Here is a 19,554-nt window from a genome sequence, read left to right as displayed (position 1 = left end):
TTGTTTTACACTCTTGTTTTAGTTTTTAGTTTCGTTGATCTTGAGGGCCTCCCACTAAAAAAAACTAAAACAAAACAACTAATGAGCCTTCTTTTTATGTTATTCAGACATCAGCGGTGTCTGATGCATGCATACTAGAGAGGGTATTGCTTTTAATGCCTACCCCCATGACCTCTCATTCTGTCTAGGTCTAGGAGATGTCACGTGTCTGTCTGAGTGTTTTCTGGGTCTCTGCACTGACCCTTTGCAGCAGCTCCGTCTCTGCCGATCTGTGCACGTCTCCCACACTGATGCTCACGATGCTGATGATGTTCTGTGGGTATTTGTTTGTACAGCTGAAACGGAGCGACAGGGCACTGACCATCTGGATCTGGCTGGGCTGCCACAGAGATCGGCCAACAGCGACAGCACCCACACACTCCCTACGACCCCAGAGGGCAGGAAAAAATCCAAAGGAATAAAGAAACTCTTTGGGAAGTGAGTAGAAAGTTGCATGAGAATCATTCCTTATTTCAAGAATATAAAATGAGTTCATCTTTTAATTAAGTTATGAAAAAAAAAAAAAAAAGAAGAGCGAAAAAAACGATTCAGGATGTTCCTTATTTTTTATTTAATTCACCTTATTTTAACATTCAACAACTCTGTTAACAAACAGAGCACTTCTGTTACATATCTCACAGTTTGCTATGGCAATGTTGTTGTCATCAACTTTATAATACCTCCAGACCGCAGACATACTCGCGCTTTCCGCTTCAAGCTGCTTACATGTTCTACTTTGCCGGCATTTAACCAATAGCGTCTCTGCAACAAAGTGATGTCATGCCGCACGCGTTGCTGTTTCTGTGTGGAGTCAAAAGGGTCTAACTGTGCCACCGCATAACTATAGATGTGTTAAAAAATAATGAGAATATATATACATATATATCCGAGTCCTGATCGGAAGGTAACGTCCGATTCCGATCAAGTCTGAAATAGAGGTCGACCGATTAATCGGCCGATTTTTGGCAATTTTTTTTTTACATAATCGGCATCGGCCAATATCAAGCCGATTAATAAGCAGGCGCTGTCGGTACACGATCCGTTCTGCCTGCACGATCCGTTCTGCACATGCGCAAAATGTTCGCGCATGCGCGGTTGTACGAGGATTTACGACACTGCGCGATCTGTTCCACGCTTCCGGTCGACAGCCAAGCTAACGTTAGTTTAGCTAACAGCTAATTCGGCTAACTGCTAGCTGAGACAGCATGTAATAACTTTAAAAGACCCTCAAAATAAAACTTGAAAATAAACGTTGACATATATAACAAACACCTAACATATATAACAGCTGTTACGTCAGTTCTACTTTACTTGTGCTCATTTAAAATACAATCACTCAATACTTGTCTTTATTGTTATTACTGTGAAGTCTTAATTTAGCTGTAGCCTGCTTTTCCCATTACGTTTGAGTTAACGTTATTTTAGACTGAATCTAGCTGTCAGCTAGCGGTTAGCCGAATTAGCTGTTAGCTAAACTAACGTTAGCTTCCCTGTCGGTACACGATCCGTTCTGCCTGCACGATCCGTTCTGCACATGCGCAAGATAATACGGTTTTACGTATCCATACGACCTGCACGATCTGTTCCACGCTAGCCTATGGCTAGCCTCCACCGGGAAGCTAACGTTAGTTTAGCTAACAGCTAATTCGGCTAACCGCTAGCTGACAGCTAGATTCAGTCTAAAATAACGTTAACTCAAACGTAATGGGAAAAGCAGGCTACAGCTAAATTAAGACTTCACAGTAATAACAATAAAGACAAGTATTGAGTGATTGTATTTTAAATGAGCACAAGTAAAGTAGAACTGATGTAACAGCTGTTATATATGTCAACGTTTATTTTCAAGTTTTATTTTGAGGGTCTTTTAAAGTTATTACATGCTGTCTCAGCTAGCAGTTAGCCGAATTAGCTGTTAGCTAAACTAACGTTAGCTTGGCTGTCGACCGGAAGCGTGGAACAGATCGTGCAGTGTCGTAAATCCTCGTACAACCGCGCATGCGCGAACATTTTGCGCATGTGCAGAACGGATCGTGCAGGCAGAACGGATCGTGTACCGACATTCCCGGTGGAGGCTAGCCATAGGCTAGCGTGGAACAGATCGTGCAGGTCGTATGGATACGTAAAACAGTATTATCTTGCGCATGTGCAGAACGGATCGTGCAGGCAGAACGGATCGTGTACCGACAGGCGCATCTGCGGGCAGCCTAGTGTTAAAAACATGAATAGGCGACATTTTTTACAGCGCGCCCAGACCAGCTGCCTCCAGCCCCTCCCCTCGTGAATTCTTGCGCAGTGTGTCTCGCGCATAGACTGTATACAGTCTATGGTCTCGCGCAGCCACTTCAGGTTCAGACGCTACCGTTAGTAGTAGCATGTTGCTGGTGTTCTTGCCTTGGGATTAACTGTACTAATAAAACCGTACAAAACACCGCGGCCACACCGCTGTGGAAGCTCCCCGAATATCATTTACCAGAGTCTGGTTGTTACCCCTGTCCGTGGCAGTCTCATCCACTCCTATAACGGAGTTAACTGGAGCTAACCGCTAACGGAGCTAACCGCTAACGGAGCTAATCGTTGCTAACTGAGCCTTCAGTTCTCCGTGCCTGTAGGCTATCCATTAACTGCATCTATGGACTCGAGCACGAATAAAACCCTTAAGTTTATTAAATTGGCTGGATGAGTTTTAAATTACAACTAAGAGTTGTTTGAATGACAGAAATGTGTTCAGATAAGATCCTAATGAGGTCAACAGGACATGTAACAGTAGGATCCCCAAAACACAGATAAAACACTTCAACAAATGAACAATGATCTAACAAACAAGGTGAACAAGAACTGACTTTAGATAGCCCTAGCCTTGTGTGATTCAACAGGAGTTAAGAGGAAATAGTGTTGAGATTAATAATATGACACTTTCTGTGAAGCAGATTTGTATTCTCAGAAGTTTAATAAATGCTGATAAGGGCACTAAACTTTATTTTTTCATTGAAAGGTTTATTTGACAATGTTTATTTTCTTCTTACCTGTTTCGTTTATTTTATATATTTTTCATACATTATTTATACAATATAGGCTACAGTATGTTTTTACATTATACATTTTTAAATGAAGTATAGGCTACAAGTGTAGATTGGTGAAGTGTTCAATAAATGTTTTTGTTGAGAAATTCTGTGTATATTAGTGTTACATTTTATCTTTCAAATAGAGGTTTAAAAACAAGCACATATCGGCCAAATATCGGCCAAAATAAATCGGCAGCATTAATCGGCAATCGGCTGACCCTGATTTCTAAAGATCGGCATCGGCCAGAGAAAACCCATATCGGTCGACCTCTAGTCCGAAACCACGTGATCGGGCCCGATTTCCGATCACGTGATCGGATCTGGACATCCCTAGTATTAAGTGCACAGCTTGTATAACAGTGTAAATGTGCTGTCCCCTCAAAATAACTCAACACACAGCCATTAATGTCTAAACCTCTGGCAACAAAAGTGAGTACACCCCTATGTTAAATTCCCATAGAGGCAGGCAGATGTTTATTTTTAAAGGCCAGTTATTTCATGGATCCAGGATACTATGCATCCTGATAAAGTTCCCTCAGCCTTTCGAATTAAAATAGCCCCCCATCATCACATGCCCTTTACCATACCTAGAGATTGGCGTGGTTTTATGTCGGTAAGCCTAATAGCTGGTTTGATTTGCATTGAGAGATGATTTTATGGAAAGTACCCCATGCCAATCTCAAGGTATGGTGAAGGGCATGTGATGATGTGGGCCTATTTTAATTCCAAAGGCCAAGGGAACTTTACCAGGTTGTCCCATTAAAAGATATAATGAAATATTTACTAAAATGTGAGGGGTGTACTCACTTTTGTGAGATACTGTAATGTGGAATGTCATATTTTTTCAAGGCTTAAAAGAAGTCAGTCTACCACATTTAACCTGGATGACAACCCACCAGAGGGTGAGTTCAAGAGGGGCGGAGTGCGAGCCACAGCGGGACCCAGACTGGGTTGGTCTCGTGACCTCCAAAGAGCCAACAAGTACGTCTGTTCATTCAGCCTGAATAAAGAGACTCAGAATGTGGTTTACTTGTTGTTGTTTTGAGTGTCTGGTGTCCAATGAAATTCAGAGATCATGCGATTTTGAAGAAGCAATCTTTTGTTGGGATAACAAAGACATCCAAAATGAAAACAGCTTGTATGTGTTTGTTTTCTTTTTATGCCACTACAAGAGTGTGCCAGCATACCTTTTTGAAAGTGTTGACTTTTCTATTGTCATTTCTTTTTGTCAGTGATGTTGATGCTCCCTTTGCACGCTGGTCAAAGGATCAGGTGTGTGACTGGCTGCAGGGGCAGGGTCTCGGTCTTTATGTGAACATGGCTCGTGTGTGGATCTCCTCTGGACAGACTCTGCTACAGGCCTCCCAACATGACCTGGAGAGGGTGAGATGAAGGAGAAGAATGTAATCTGTTTAGCAAAGTTGAAGTTACTGCAGTATGTAGAACCTCAGGGATGTTTGTGTGTAATCCTTACTTGTCTTCTTGTGGATGTGTAGGAGCTGGGCATCAAACACCCGCTCCACAGAAAGAAGCTGCAGCTGGCCCTGCAGGCCCTCGGCTCAGAGGAGGACAATAGTAAGGGAAAGCTGGACTACAACTGGGTGACGAGTAAGTACTAGCTGCCAGTCAGATAGCTCAGTTGGTGGAGTGGGCGCCCATATATGGAGGTTTACTCCTTGGCGCAGCGGGCCCGGGTTCGACTCCGACCTGCGGCCCTTTGCTGCATGTCGCTCCCCCCTCTCTCTCCCCTTTCATTTCTTCAGCTGTCCTGTCAATAAAGGTCTAAAAATGCTCAAAAAATAATCAAAAAACCAAACGCAGCTAAATCAGTTTATTTTGGGTTCATACCGCTGTAGTAACGGCAGTCTTTTAAGCTCTGTGCGCCGGCGGATGACATTATGAACCCAGATATGACAGCGTTCGTTTTCCCAACGTATCTGGGACTTCCACAACAGGTACAAAGCAGCAATAGTGGTTATTTTGGCCATTGTTGATGATGGAAGGAAATGGTCGCATGAAATGTTACAATACAAATCATCCTGCAAACTCGCGCAACGAAGGAATTTTCGCCCTTCATTACTTTGAATTATATTTGACTGTCAACTTGACTTCCTCCTTATGACGCTTTGCTGTTTTCCGTTCCTCTCAGGATGGCTGGATGACATCGGTCTGCCTCAGTATAAGACCCAGTTTGATGAGGGAAGGGTGGATGGCCGCATGCTGCACTACATGACAGTGGTGAGTGTTTTCTCCGTCCACAGATCGCACAGATACGGTCTGACAACTCCAGTGTCATCTCACATTAGGATTAGTGCATAGAGAGTCGGAAGAGCTGGACTGGTGGCGGCCTGAGGCCTGTACTACGAATCAAGATCAACGTGCCCTGGATTGATTTCAGTTACCCGGCTTCACCTAACCTAACAACCGCGGTCCCGCATAAGCTGTGTCACGACAGTGGTTAACAACTAGTTCAATCAACCCAGAGTTTCCCAATCCAGCGGCGCGCACCTTTACATAAAAGAGGCGGTGTTTGCGCAGCACAACCAATCACAAACATCTACCAGAGCCGCATATTTTACATGAGAAGAGCAAACTATAATTCTACATAAATATGAAGAACACAGACACGGTTTAACAGGCAATACAGTCACTGCTTCCTAAAACAGGAAGGAAAGCTGGCAAAAAAATAGCTGACGCTGTAAATGCATAAATCAAAACGCTTATTAATATCACTTCCCCATCAGTCAGGCACAAGATCTGACCATAATTACACTTGTGCTCTCTCTCTCTCTCTCTCTCTCCGCACCGAGCTCCACCAGATCTTCTAAGAACTGTGACGCTGTTATCAATTGACTATTGATTGGTTAGTAGGCGGTGCTTTTACACCGGTTGATCTCTAATCTCCAACTTAACCTGCTCCCGAGCAGGTTAGGTGTTCAGCATAAGTTACCACGGCGATTTAACCCGGTAACAAGTGATCCACCATCGTGATACACAAAATCCTGGGTTGAACCTGAAGTTACCTCGTTAACGCCAAATCTTGCTTCGTAGTACAGGCCTCCGGTCTCACCCTCAATATTTGGGACAGTGCTCCCCACAGCATCTCTGCCTCTGTTCAAACTGATTTCTTTACAGAGGCTTTTTTGCTAGGGAATGTTTTCATTTTTACTGCAAAAGTCTGTTTATGTGCGATGTATTCTTTGTCACAGCTTCAACTAAACTTTGCTTTTATTGTTTGAATTTTACAGTAAGTCATTGATGTCTAACTTTGTCCCTCAGGATGACCTGCTTTCCCTGAAAGTAGGGAGTGTCCTGCATCACCTCAGTATCAAGAGAGCTATCCAAGTGCTCCGACTCAACAACTATGAGCCCAACTGCTTGCGTCGTAGGCCATCTGATGAGGTGCGTTCACTTTAACATCACCTGAAAAATAAGCAGCCTGTTCTGCTGTTTAACATACTCATTTTATAACGCACAGCTGCACGTTAACATACCCTGTTACAAATTTGGGATTTTTTTTCTTTCCCCATCTTCTTTCTGTGCTTTATTCCCACAGAACAATATTTCTCCAGCAGAGATTTCCCAGTGGACCAACCATAGGGTGATGGAGTGGCTGCGTTCTGCCGACCTCGCCGAATACGCTCCCAACCTGAGAGGCAGCGGTGTGCACGGAGGCCTGATGGTGCGACAGTCAAGCATTCGGTCTTCGACCTCCTGCACACTGCCTGCGTGGCGTGAGCGTGGCGTTTCTGTTGCGTGTCAGTTGCGTAGCGGCTGCGTGGTATTTTCTATGTCTTTGCACACCAGAAACGTGTCGGATGCGGCTCTGCTGCTGCTGCTAGCCTTGTCTGTACACATGTATGTTTCCCACTGATAAGCAGTAGTATACGTCATGTTAAACATAAATATACTGATTTGGTTACAGCAAAGACAGCGTCGGCAGTATTGACGGAAAAATAGGCTACAGAATAGTTTGTTCTGTATTGACAGGTGCAATATTTGAAAATCGATAATTATTTATTATTATTATTTTAAATTGCATTTATACCTGCATTTATGTCAAAACCTAGAGACTTTCAAACGTCAAAATGTCATTTATTAAATGTATTTGTGTCAAAATGACATTGTTTCGTATTCTATTTTGCCTGGAAACTCTTCCAACATGCTTGCGTGTCGCGTGAAAAATAGGCGTCTAGCATGCACGCTCGAACCGCACCTGAGATGTGCGGGTCACGCAGGCAGTGTGCAAGCTCTAACCTGTTAACATGGGAGCCGAAATAAGAACGGACACGCCACGCAGCTGACACGCTCACGCCACGCAGGCAGTGTGCATTCGGTCTTCCTGTGAAACAGAGATTCTCTCCTAAACGTATCCACTCCTAATACATCTCCTCTCCCTTCAGGTTCTAGAGCCGCGGTTCAACGTGGAGACCATGGCTTTGCTGCTGAACATCCCCCCCAACAAGACGCTGCTGCGCCGCCACCTCGCCACACATTTCAACCTGCTCATTGGCTCGGAGGCCCAGCAGCTCAAACAGGAGTGTCTTGAAAACCCAGACTACACTCTGCTTACTGCCACCACTAAGGTCAAGGTAACGCAAGACTTCTTGAGGATACTCTGTCAATGCTTCAAAGTTGCACTGCTAGTACTTCTCTTACCAGGGTGATGAATATCCAATCTTTATAAACAGTAAATTCAAATAAATGACTTGACAGGCTAGAATGCAACTATTCAGACTCTTTAAACTCTAAACAACTTTTGATTAGTAACCCCTTAAAAGTGTATTTACATTACGCTTACAATTGTGTAGTCACAAAGACTTGGTATTAAGTTACTGAAAAGTTTTAAGAATTAAATTGTTTAAATAAAATAAAGGGAACCCGGACAGATGTGTGCATTCCTGTTGCATACTGTATCTAAATGCAGCTATATGAAAATTGTCTTCTCTCTCCTCGTTCATACCAGCCAAGGAAACTGTCATTTGGTAACTTTGGCAGTCTGAGGAAGAAAAAGCAGGACGAGAGCGAGGAGTACGTGTGTCCGATGGATGTGGAGATGCCAAAGGGCCGAAGCTTTCAGAAAGGCTTCGAGCTCCAAATCTACGAGGACGACCTCGACAGGCTGGAACAGGTGAGCCTGATTCCGTTGACTGGTGATTTTAAAGCACTGAAAACATGAACAATTGCATCTGAGTCTACGTATGTCAAAGGCATTTATTATGTGGGGGGAGAAAAAATAAAATCAACTGTTTTTTTATTGTGTGCACTTTGTCACCAGTGTTTCATGGAAGGTGCCTTTTTTATTTTTTATTTTTTTTTTACAAAATATTTACTCCGTAGAAGTGTCTGGTCAGCTTAGGTTTCTATGCTCTATTGGGGGGTCTCAGGTCGAGTTTGAAAGCTGCTTCTTGTTTCACAGATGGACGACTCTGAGGGAACTGTGAGACAGATCGGAGCTTTCTCTGAGGGTATTCAAAACCTGACGGTAAGAATCTAAACATTGACCAGGACAGATAGCACGTTCTACTCATTGAAACTATTGTTTCATGAGCTTGTTTCTTTTTGTACTGTGCCTTTTTTACCAGAGCATGCTGAAGGATGATGAATTCTTTAAAGAGGCTTCAAATTCACCGAACCCCAGTGTAACAGATGAGGACTCCAATGCATGAGACTGCCAGCACCATGAGACCTGGTCCTGCTGTGAATGAAACTCTGTGCCAACCCTCTCCACTAGCACACAGACTTATCTCAATCCCCCCCTCCCCCCCAAGAATGCTCCCACATTTCATTTGTATTGTTACATTCAAAGATGAGCCTAAATTATTACAGTGTCATTCTTTTTTTCATTTTTCAACGATGGTGCCGTGACAGCCTATAGTCCAGTAGCCACTATCACTCCTGAATTTTGTCTTGATGACTCTTGTCGTCTGATGACAGCGGGAACATTTAGGGCAACACCACTGCTTGCCTGCCAGCTGGTTTCTGGAGATATTTTGTACTCAGTTGTGTACTGGCATCTTTCTATTTATGATAGAAGTGTCAACCAGCAGAAACAAAGACATCTAAAATATGCCAATAAAGATTTTAATATATGTCTTTTAAATTGTCTTCTAACTATAGAAATATTGGAGAGGAAAAAAAGAGATGGACTTCATTCGGAAATGATATGCTGAGAAGATTTTTCCCATTTTTAGAAGTTGGTGTAAAGTAATAACTCTGAAACAGCTGCTATGTTTTCTACAGAACTAAACCCTGCTAATTACATGGGAATTGTCATATTTTTTATCCTACGCTGAACATTTTACAGGTTTTCACTCAACAGTAATATTCTACATGTATATGCACCAATACATATCATACACTACACTACAAAGCCTAAATAATATAATTTTCGGTATTGAAATTCAACACATTTATTTCTTAAGCATGTTGTTTATTTTTGTTTTACCATAAAATGATTTGTATTGGAACCCTGCTGGCTGACAGTTATTTTTGGGAACGCATATTCAGATGGGTGAGATAAGATAATGTTGGGGTTTTTCCAAGATAATAAGGTTATGATGCAACCCTCAACCACGCATGAGAGGTTAAACTGTGTTGTTGGGTTGTTGTTTTTTTTTACGTTTATCCATTTCAAAGATCAATAAAGTAAATTAAATCAGATCGGATTTTCCTCTAAAGTCTTTAACACGTTTCTGATTTCACTGCTGAATGATGAAAAAAAGCAAACTACACGTGTCCTAAAAACATGGCTGTTCAAAAAGTGTCTATAATTGTGTGTGTACTGGAGATATAGGCAATGAATTAAAGTCATATCAACTACACTCTTCTGGATTTATATTATAACTCATTGATCATGCTGACTGATTGTTTTGGAGAAATCTGCACTGTGAACGACCTGCAAGATAAGTACATATTTAACACGGCTCATTTAACACATCAGCTCAGAGGTAACTACAATTTCAAAGCTACATCCGTTTCTGGCAATTTAATTGAATACAAATGTATTGGGAATATACAGCATGTGAGCATGATATAACCAAAAATAATAAAGCTCTTAAAACTTGATTTTAACTCAGTCTCGTGACATGTTCATAACATTAGCTAATAATTACCAAGATGTGCACACAAAGTTTGAGTCCCATGTAGAATAAGTTTGAGAAACGTGACCCTGCCCAGGGGTCAACCGCTACAAATAAAATGTAATAGAAATAGTATTGGCTCTCCAGTATATTAAACAGCATATGGGCCTGCTGTCTTACAGTTTTTCTTCATTGCTTTGATGCGTTTTTAGAAACAGAGTCCGATTTTGAGCATGAGTAACAAAATCATCAACAAAATAAAATGAAACAATATTATCTGCAGTATGTTTACAGCTCCACACACACACACACACACACACACACACATGAGCTCACACACTCCAGAGGCAGATTCCTGTTCATTGGTAACAAAATTGAGATCATGATGGAAATACTCTCCTGTGAATTCTGCACTCAGATCGGCACTTGTGTTAGATATTTGCAAACCATGCTTTCTATGTCATAGCTCTGTAAGACAGCAGTGTAAAAACAATCGTAAATCATTCACTGAAATGCATTTGAAATTGTGATCACTGCATCACCATCAGCACATTTTGCAGAAGTGCATCAAATCAATGAGGCAGAGCGCCCTCTGCTGGCAATTTAAGCATGTGAACATCAGAGAGTTTGTTCAGATTTGCCCATGCGCAGTTAATGGACACGGTCAATGGGTCCAGCGCGTGCAGGATATGTAGTGCGAGTAGAGACTGGACTAATTTACAGTGAAACAGACAAGAGAGCACTCTGCAGTCCGAGCTGAAGGAGTGGAAGGTTGAAAGAAGCGTCATGGCTGCAAGGTGTGTTTTTATTTTTGATCAAAAACTAATCTGAAAATGAATTTCATCCCTGTAGACAAGTTCAGTTTGGCTTGTTGCAGTTTATAACTGTCTTTTATGACTACTACTACAACAACAACAACAACAACAACAACAACAACAGCAGCGTATATTTGTTTCTTAATGCTAGACAATTAAATTAGGTCAGGGTAAAGATGTTCTTTTATTTCCACTATTTGACGAATTTGTTTAAAACAAAGTCTCAAATGTGTGATGTACAGGTTCTGTGGAGTCCTTGCCCTTTTTACTGTGTTCCTCAGTGGACTGAATGCATCAAGGTACAGTAGCCAATAAGAACATTTCTCATGAGTTATGCTGTTTATTGAGTTTGTCAGTATTTGTTTCAGCTTTCTGTATTTCTCCTGCTTGACTTTGTGTAACAGGCCAGCTGTAAACCAGGAACTATCCAATCTTTTCAATGAGCTGTGGAGGTTGGATGTGAATCGTATGACGCCTGTGACAGACTACACAATCTTTGTTCAGGTATGGAGCATATTCTTATTAACACAACACTTATCTGCTGGTTTTTTGTTTGTTTTTACAATGATTCATTCTGTTTGAACTGTCCAGGGTAGAGCCGGTTTTGTAAACCAGGGCAGCAATGTTGTACAAGATCACGCCTCTCAGCCTTTGTTCTCCAACGTTAACGAGAACAAACTGAAGAACATAACCACTGTCTCCCGTAAGTGTCTCTGTAACAGACCGAAATTGTTTCTCCCTTTCTGAGCCTAAAAATCCAGCTCATTTGCAGACTTCACTGTGATAAATGGGACTTCTGTTCCTGCAGGGTTCATGAAACTCCTGGACAACTATGAGCGATCCATAGGCATGTCAGAACGAGTCACAACAGAGGAGCTGACAGAGATTAATCTCTTCCTGGATGCCGTCTTAGAGACAGATGTCATGAAGGTACATTTGACATGTTACAACCAGTTGCATCCAACAAGCTAACAGTTTGGTAACTATTGCATAACATGCTATTGCATGTTGTTTTCCCACATTTTGTGGTTTTGAGACTGCAGCTGAACTCCAGAGGGAGTGGTTTCTCTTCCTCACTGCAACACTGAACACATTACTCCAGAATGTTAGAGAGAAGAAAAACATCTGTGTGCAGCTGTGGAAAAGTGTGAAAGGTCTCCCAAATCGGATCAGTGAGGGGAAAAATGTGGGCATGCCTTACTTGTTTTTGGAAGACATGCATGTTTGTTAGATGGACCTGATGGCTGTAGTTGACTTTAGGACTAGAGTCTTCTCCAGAGGACAACTATTTTTGTCAAATACACAATCATACAAAGTACAGTGTGCAGTTAAATACATAGTTACCATCTCTTTTGACTGTGTATAGCCCAGGTGCAATAAAAAATACTACAGTACGAAGTGTAATCTTTAAAAAAAAAATAAATAAATAAATAAATATATATATATATATATATATATATATATATATATATATATATATATATATATATATATATATATATATATAGGACATTTAAGGAAAAAAACAAGATAATGAAAAATACTGTATTTAGTAAAATAACAATTGTCATATAAAGTAGCTTTTAAAATATGTTAGTGCTGTATATACTGTACAAGAGCAGTATTGTACCTAAATATATTTTCAATATACTCTGAAGTATTTCCTCAGTGAGTGTCAATAAATGTTTATTTCTCATACATGGAATAGCTTTTTCAAAACATACTAAAGCTTAATACATTCTTAAAACATTGTTCTGATACTTTTATAACAGTACAATGTATCTGGTGTAATTAAAATAGTCTGACTTTTTTTTTTAACTGTCATTAAAAAATATAAAGTTAAAAAGTGTATTTTAGGGTTCAACAATAATTGTATTTACGATGCATCTGAATATAAGTTATGTCTTTGCCTGTGCAGGCCTGTTTTTGTCAGTGCAATAGAGCTTTAGCCTATGTCATGATTGTGATTTGTCCACAGCGGGCTCATAAGTACCTGGTGAGCAAAGGACAGTCCAGCTCCAACCTGGCGCTCTTTAAGAGTCAGCTGCATTTGATCTGGTTCAAGCTCTACCACAGACAGCGAAACACAGGGTGGGTGCCCAAGAATCAGCAGATGATCATGTCTAGTGTCAAACTCATCATTTAATCACTTTGTGTACAGAAAGCAATAGAGATTTACTACTAGTGTGTACAAAGTTGTGTTATTGTTTTGAAGCAATATATGTATGTAATTTTTTATGTTGTATCTCAACTAAAACATTCACCAGCCTGGACTCCAGTGGATTCGAGCATGTGTTTGTTGGAGAGACTAAATCTGGAACAGAAATCATCGGTTTCCATAACTGGATCCAGTTCTACCTGCAAGAAAAAAGCACGCACTTGGACTACAAAGGATACAAGGCCAGAGAACGTGACATAGTAAGTATATATGCATTTCTTTCCGCAGCAACATAACTTGTTGTCTCTGTCTTTATTTCTTTTCTATTTGATGTATTTGACGATTTAAAAAAGAACCACATATAACACTGCACACAGTCACAGAGGATAAAAATGCAATCGATTCCGAAGGCTTATTTTTTATTGTGGTCTTTGATTTTTTTTTCTGCTTAGTTAACATTTATGTGTGTCTGTCCACAGCCCGATCAAGACGACCATGTTCTGAACCTCCAGTTCAGCTGGCACGGCACTGTGAAGCCCGTTGGCAGCGCCTTCATCGGGACCAGCCCGGAGTTTGAGATGGCGCTCTTCACCATCGTCTTCCTCATGAACACAGAGAGGAGCACCACAGTGCTGGTCAACATCGACCAGTGTCAGATGGAGCTGGTGGTCATCAGACACGGACGCTCCCTCGGGACTGCGTATCCCAAGCTGCTCAGCAGCAACAACCGACACGTTAGGCAGTACTCACACTGATGTGGAGGATCTTCTGATACCAAGTGATACTCAGGTCCTTATAATGTCCATGCCTAAGAATCTGACACACAAATGTACTGGGGTTTGGTTAAAACACAACAGACCTACTTAGTGTAGTGCAGGACATAGATGTGCACGTAGATTGTACGTTTTATCAAGACCTTTGTAAACTTGATTCATTTGTCATAAAAAGCTATTTCAATAAAAGTGATTAATGCATTTTAAAGTCAATTATTGTAGTGTTTATTAAATGTCCTCAGCAAATAAAATGATGGAAGAAATACTTATAATTTAAATCCTTTTCTTTAGTAAAAGTGGCAATAACATAATTAAGTACTCCCTTATGTTATATTATTGTACATAGTTGGCCCTAAAACGCTCTCAGGTATCAACAAAAGTATTAATTGTGAGGAATGATGATGTATTATATTAATGATGTATTAACATATAAGCGGTATTTTAATGCTGTAGCTGGTCGTATATATGGTAGTATATAATATATATATGTGTATATATATAGTATGTACAAATGCTAAAGAAATACATTTCTTTGTTAGAAAGTAGTTCCAATGACGTCTGTGGATTACTCAGAGCAGAGCTGCTTTTGAGGAAAGTTTAAGTCACAAGTCTTCAGTCGAGTCGTTCAGGTCTCTAAATGCTGGCCACTACCTTAACATTTTACTTTTAATGGAGACCAAGTCACTTGAGTACAGTCAATTAATATATATATATATATATATATATATATATATATATATATATATATAAAGCTCTTTATCAAGATGAATTGTAGATGAGAATTTGTTGTTTGTGTGTAGTGTGTGTGTGTGTGTGTGTGTATGTGTGTGTGTGTGTATGTATGTGTATATGTATATATATATATATATATATATATGTATGTATATACATGTATATATGTGTATGTGTGTGTATATGTATATATTTGTATTCATGTATTCCTCCGAATGATTTGTATATGCGACAGGAAGATGTTTGTTAAATAAGTAATTTTGTGGTGTCTTGTAATCCCAGGTAGGATGGGCCAAAATGTTTGGCATGACACAGAAGTAAAACATAACTAACTAACTAACTATATATATATATATATCAGGTGTGAGGCAATGCAAGGCCTGCCTGTCCCTATCCTATTTATCTTCATTTTTCTGGGATTGTATCAGGTAAGAACTTGAGACTTAAAAATGTTTTGCTTTTAGATTTTAGAGAATAAAGAATCAAAAAGTGAGTCAAGTCTCACAGCAGTCAAGTGAAGCCTAAGTGTCTTCATTTTTGTGACTGAAGTCTGACGCAGTCTCGAGTCTGCAGCTCTGATTCAGAGTATCTGGAGACACAAGTTCATTTCTGCTGCAACCTTCCTTTCTTGGATTGGCAGCAGAAGTTTCAGCAGTGGATATCTCCATACTGGACAAATCAAACCAAAGTGAGAACATATTTCTCGTTTTATTTAATGTAATTTTAATGTTTTTGTATTTTGTAATTGGGTGAACTGGCCCTTTATTTGGCCATTTTCAGGACTTAAAAGAATATATTCACACAAAATTACAATACACAGGTAAAAAAAACAGTACTTAAAAATCACAATACATGTAACCTAAATGTAGCACCTCTGTTTGTGCGATGAGTTTATACTGATCTTCACATACACTTGCAAGATAATCACAATTACAAACATGTATACATCGATAAAGCAACCACAATTATGTCTCCAGCACCAGAAAATTACAAATAAATCGGAACACTTCTTTTGGTTCCGTCCGCACGGAAGTTTTACAGTGCAACACACGGAGGAACGCATGTTGGAGCGACTTCCGACGCCGTGTGTCAACACTGACAGTATGATTAGAGTTTTATGTATTTACTGTTGAACATTAGAAATAACCATGGAAGTCCTTGGAGGAGAGTTTTGTGACATGACTCCTCAGGAGCTGGCAGCTCCTGTCAACACTGTAGCGGTGAGTTTAGAGGAAATAAAAACTGAAAGTTTCACACCACGAGTACAGGGAAGCTAACATGGTGGCTAGCAGCACAGAGAAACATAACAAACAGCTTTAGTTTCATCGTGGAGTGCTATATATGAACCTAAACTACAGACACTGTCAGTCGAGTGTCACATTTATTTACATTTTGTCGGGAGAACTGTCAGGTTGCAGCTTGAAAACATTTTGACAACTCATTGCTGTTGCAGAATAAAAGGTGGTTCATGTTTATTGTTCTCACTGCTCAGAGTCCAATAAAACCTGATGTGTTTTCTTTTTATTTCTTTTTTTTTTTTCCAGGAGAAATGGAAACTATTACCAGCCTTCCTGAAGGTAACAGAACATACGTATTACCTTACACCTGCTGTGTATCCCAAACATTTTACTGAACTTTATCCTGCATCTAGTCTATATACTCTATCACGATATACAGTATGTAACTTTATAGTAATGACTTATATTGCGTTGTTATAAAACAATGACATTAAAGATCTATTCTTTAATTTAGGGCTGGGCGATATTGCTAAAATCTTCTATCCCAATATAGGTAATTTCATAGCTCGATAACGATATATATCACAATATAGCATGTTTTCTGGTAATTTAATAAATTAGTCTATATGGAACAACCACATGGTAAAGCCAATTTTTATATACTCATGTGTGAATGAAATACTTGACAGATGAAAGTACTGAGTATTTTCTCATTTAATTAAGAACTTTAGTGTAAAATGAACATAACGTGCATGAATCAGAACCTAAAGCGTTATCCAAATGACGTAAATATTGCCGTTACGCAGTCCTGCTGCTGGTTTTTCGACATCCTAATAGAAACGATATAAAAAATGATAGACATTTTTATATTGTTTTGACGACATAAATCGTCATATCGCCCAGCCCTACTTTAAAGGGGCGCTATACAGTTTTGGCCATTTCTTCGCTGTTTTCTCGCTTTTTGCTTGCAGGTTTCTCTATAGAGCTCCCCCTACAGCTTCAGAATAGATATTTGGCAGCTCCTATGTTTACTTGTGTCTGACTCCTCACTCGGTCAGTCTGCCGTTTCCTCTTTCTCTGTTCTTCCGATAATGCTTTCCTAGCTTTCTGCTTCTTTTTTGCCGGCTCAGCCATGACGATAGTGTGAAAAACTCCATCGCTACCTTGTTAGCCGGTTCCTGAATGGCCGTATGTGTGTAGTGCCGTGAAGCAATTCGTTACATCGCGAGACCTGATATCACGCGATACTTCCTGACGCAGAAGTTGCAAGGGTGGTTTTTCAGCTCACAGGTGCTGGGGGGAGCGAGACGACCACCATTCAACTTGAAAAAAGTCATATAATCATTCCAATGACTTCAAAGCTGTTCAGTTAAGTTAAATTAAGCTAAAAAAATTGCATAGTTCCCCTTTAATCTAGTGAATTAAAGGCTTCACGATAATGCAAAAATCATTCTAGAATCTGCTCATTGATTTGTAACCTTGCATACAATAGCCTTATACACCCCGGAACTATTAAAGGGATAGATACTAAGGTAAACGGTATGCAAGCATGTGAGTATTGACATTGGGTCTGGATATATGTTGATACTTTTCAGCAACAATTGCAATAATTTGCAATTAAAACATTTTTATTTCCTTTTTTTTATCTGGTCACAAAAATTCTTCTGTTGATCGACTTATTGTTTCAGCACTACATACATCACAAACTGTGTTTTATTCTTTAGTTTCCCTGTCATTTTTGACCATTTTTTCAATGTGTTTTCAAGGTGAAAGGATTGGTGAAGCAGCACATCGACTCCTTCAACTATTTCATCAATGTGGAGGTAAAACACGCTCCTAACATGAGTGTGTGTTAAAGTTGTTAAAGCTGCGTCTGTATGTAAATATGTCTATGTTGTTTTCCAGATTAAGAAAATAATGAAAGCAAACGAGAAGATCACAAGTGATGCTGATCCAATGTGGTACCTCAAGTATGTCACATCAACTGCCATCATTGGCATTAAACAACAGTAATCTAACTCTGATGTATGCTACATATGTGTTGTCCAATGACATACATGAAGCAGCTTCTATATTTTGAGTTGAAAATATTTTCATTGTTTCCTTTCAGATACCTCAATATCTACGTTGGCATGCCTGATGTTGAAGAAAGCTTCAACGTAACCAGACCAGTGTCTCCTCATGAGGTTAGCTCAGTTTGTTGTTAGTTTCTTTTACTAGTGACAATTTGTCAATTGACACAAAATTAATCGCCAACAATTTTCATAAATGAGGAATCAAAAATTCCAAATACTTTCTGGTTGCAGCTTTTCAAATGTGAGAATTTTTTATATGAATATTATTAATTAAATAGTTTGGTTTTGGACAGTTGATCAGACAAAAAAAGCAACGTGACGACATCTCTCTTGTGGTTTTACAGTACAATGCAACATTTTCACTATTTGACATTTCATGGATTAGTTTATTACTTAAAATAAACTGATAAATCAATCATTTCAATAAATCATTAGTTGTAGCCCTAATAGGGATATTTGGTAATCATTTGTCAAAATATACTCAGCAAAAAAAGAAACGTCCTGTCACTTTCAACTGCTTTTATATTTTAAGCAAACTTAACGTGCAAATATTTGCATGAACAACACAAGATTTAACAACTAAGTCATAAACTGAACAATTTTCACAGACATGTGACTAACAGAAATGGAATAATGTGTCCCTGAACAAAAGGGGTCAAAAGTAGCCCTCAGTATCTGGTGTGGCCACCAGCTGCATTATGCTGCAGTGCATCTCCTCCTCATGTACTGCACCAGACTGGCCAGTTCTTGCGGTTGTCGTTGCCATCCTGTACCTGTCCCGCAGGTGTGATATTCGGATGTACCGATCCTATGCAGGTGATGTTACACATGGTCTGCCACTGCGAGGACGATCAGCTGTTCTTCCTGGCTCCCTGTAGCGCTGTCTTAGGTGTCTCACAGAAGGGACATTGCAATATATCGCCCTGACCACATCTGCTGTCCTCCTTGTTCACGCAGATTAGCAGGGACCCTGGGCGTCTTTCTTTTGGGGTTTTTCAGAGTCAGTAGAAAGGTCTCTTTACTTTCCTAATTTTCTTATAACTGTGACCTTAATTGCAAGCTGTTATTGTCTTTTCGACCGGTCAACAGGTGCATTGTTCATTAATTGTTTATGGTTTATTGAACAAGCATGGAAAACGTTGTTTAAGCCCTTTACAATGAAGATCTCTAAAGTTATTTTGATTTTTACAAAAGTATCTTTAAAATACAGTGTCCTGAAAAAGGGACGTTTCTTTTTTTGCTGAGTTTACATCAACCTATAATGACATCAAATGTCATGAACATTTATTTCACTCATCGTTCCTGTGTGCTTCCACAGTGTCGTCTCAGAGACATGACATACTCAGCGCCCATCACAGTGGACATCGAGTACACTCGTGGCAGTCAGAGAATCATCCGCAATGCACTGCCCATCGGAAGGTATCATAGTTTGTCTTTATGTGTCCCACAGTGTCACATCCTGCACACACAGTCTCGATCATGGAACATGCTGCCGTACTTTCACTTATCTTAACTCTACTACCTGTTTAGTTTTTTCAGAGAGCCTTGGTGATGAAAGTCAAACTGTTAGTTCACATTTT

At 39.9% G+C, this 19,554-nt stretch overlaps 3 protein-coding genes across 9 annotated transcripts in view; all 3 read left to right on the top strand.

Moving 5' to 3' along the window:
- The window catches only part of ppfibp1b (PPFIA binding protein 1b), a 28,271-nt gene extending 18,346 nt beyond the window's left edge, over positions 1-9,925 (top strand). For all 7 annotated transcript variants that reach the window (XM_031317210.2, XM_031317204.2, XM_031317196.2 and 4 more), the window contains 11 exons: positions 336-477; positions 3,951-4,082; positions 4,334-4,484; positions 4,598-4,709; positions 5,251-5,339; positions 6,381-6,503; positions 6,658-6,783; positions 7,505-7,693; positions 8,068-8,232; positions 8,521-8,586; positions 8,687-9,925. In XM_031317210.2, the coding sequence (XP_031173070.1) occupies positions 336-477; positions 3,951-4,082; positions 4,334-4,484; positions 4,598-4,709; positions 5,251-5,339; positions 6,381-6,503; positions 6,658-6,783; positions 7,505-7,693; positions 8,068-8,232; positions 8,521-8,586; positions 8,687-8,770 (1,379 nt within the window). In that variant the 3' untranslated portion in view covers positions 8,771-9,925. The remainder of the gene's footprint in view (positions 1-335; positions 478-3,950; positions 4,083-4,333; positions 4,485-4,597; positions 4,710-5,250; positions 5,340-6,380; positions 6,504-6,657; positions 6,784-7,504; positions 7,694-8,067; positions 8,233-8,520; positions 8,587-8,686) is intronic.
- A 906-nt stretch (positions 9,926-10,831) lies between these two features.
- On the top strand, positions 10,832-14,142 carry endouc (endonuclease, polyU-specific C). Its single transcript, XM_031317373.2, has 8 exons — positions 10,832-10,980; positions 11,241-11,297; positions 11,403-11,502; positions 11,590-11,701; positions 11,807-11,928; positions 12,977-13,089; positions 13,266-13,416; positions 13,636-14,142. Exons 1-8 carry the CDS (start codon positions 10,970-10,972, stop codon positions 13,909-13,911), a joined length of 942 nt encoding a protein of 313 aa, XP_031173233.2. The 5' UTR covers positions 10,832-10,969; the 3' UTR covers positions 13,912-14,142.
- A 1,546-nt stretch (positions 14,143-15,688) lies between these two features.
- polr3b (polymerase (RNA) III (DNA directed) polypeptide B) overlaps positions 15,689-19,554 on the top strand; it is a 29,520-nt gene continuing 25,654 nt past the window's right edge. The window contains exons 1-6 of the mRNA XM_031317159.2: positions 15,689-15,881; positions 16,206-16,238; positions 17,666-17,722; positions 17,805-17,869; positions 18,010-18,085; positions 19,293-19,393. Of these exons, the coding sequence (XP_031173019.1) occupies positions 15,810-15,881; positions 16,206-16,238; positions 17,666-17,722; positions 17,805-17,869; positions 18,010-18,085; positions 19,293-19,393 (404 nt within the window). The 5' untranslated portion in view covers positions 15,689-15,809. The remainder of the gene's footprint in view (positions 15,882-16,205; positions 16,239-17,665; positions 17,723-17,804; positions 17,870-18,009; positions 18,086-19,292; positions 19,394-19,554) is intronic.

Source organism: Sander lucioperca, chromosome 7 (genome assembly GCF_008315115.2).
Source record: "Sander lucioperca isolate FBNREF2018 chromosome 7, SLUC_FBN_1.2, whole genome shotgun sequence".
Lineage (NCBI taxonomy): Eukaryota > Metazoa > Chordata > Actinopteri > Perciformes > Percidae > Sander > Sander lucioperca.
Note: the sequence above shows the minus strand (reverse complement) of the source record. Positions and strands in the feature narration are given on the sequence as shown.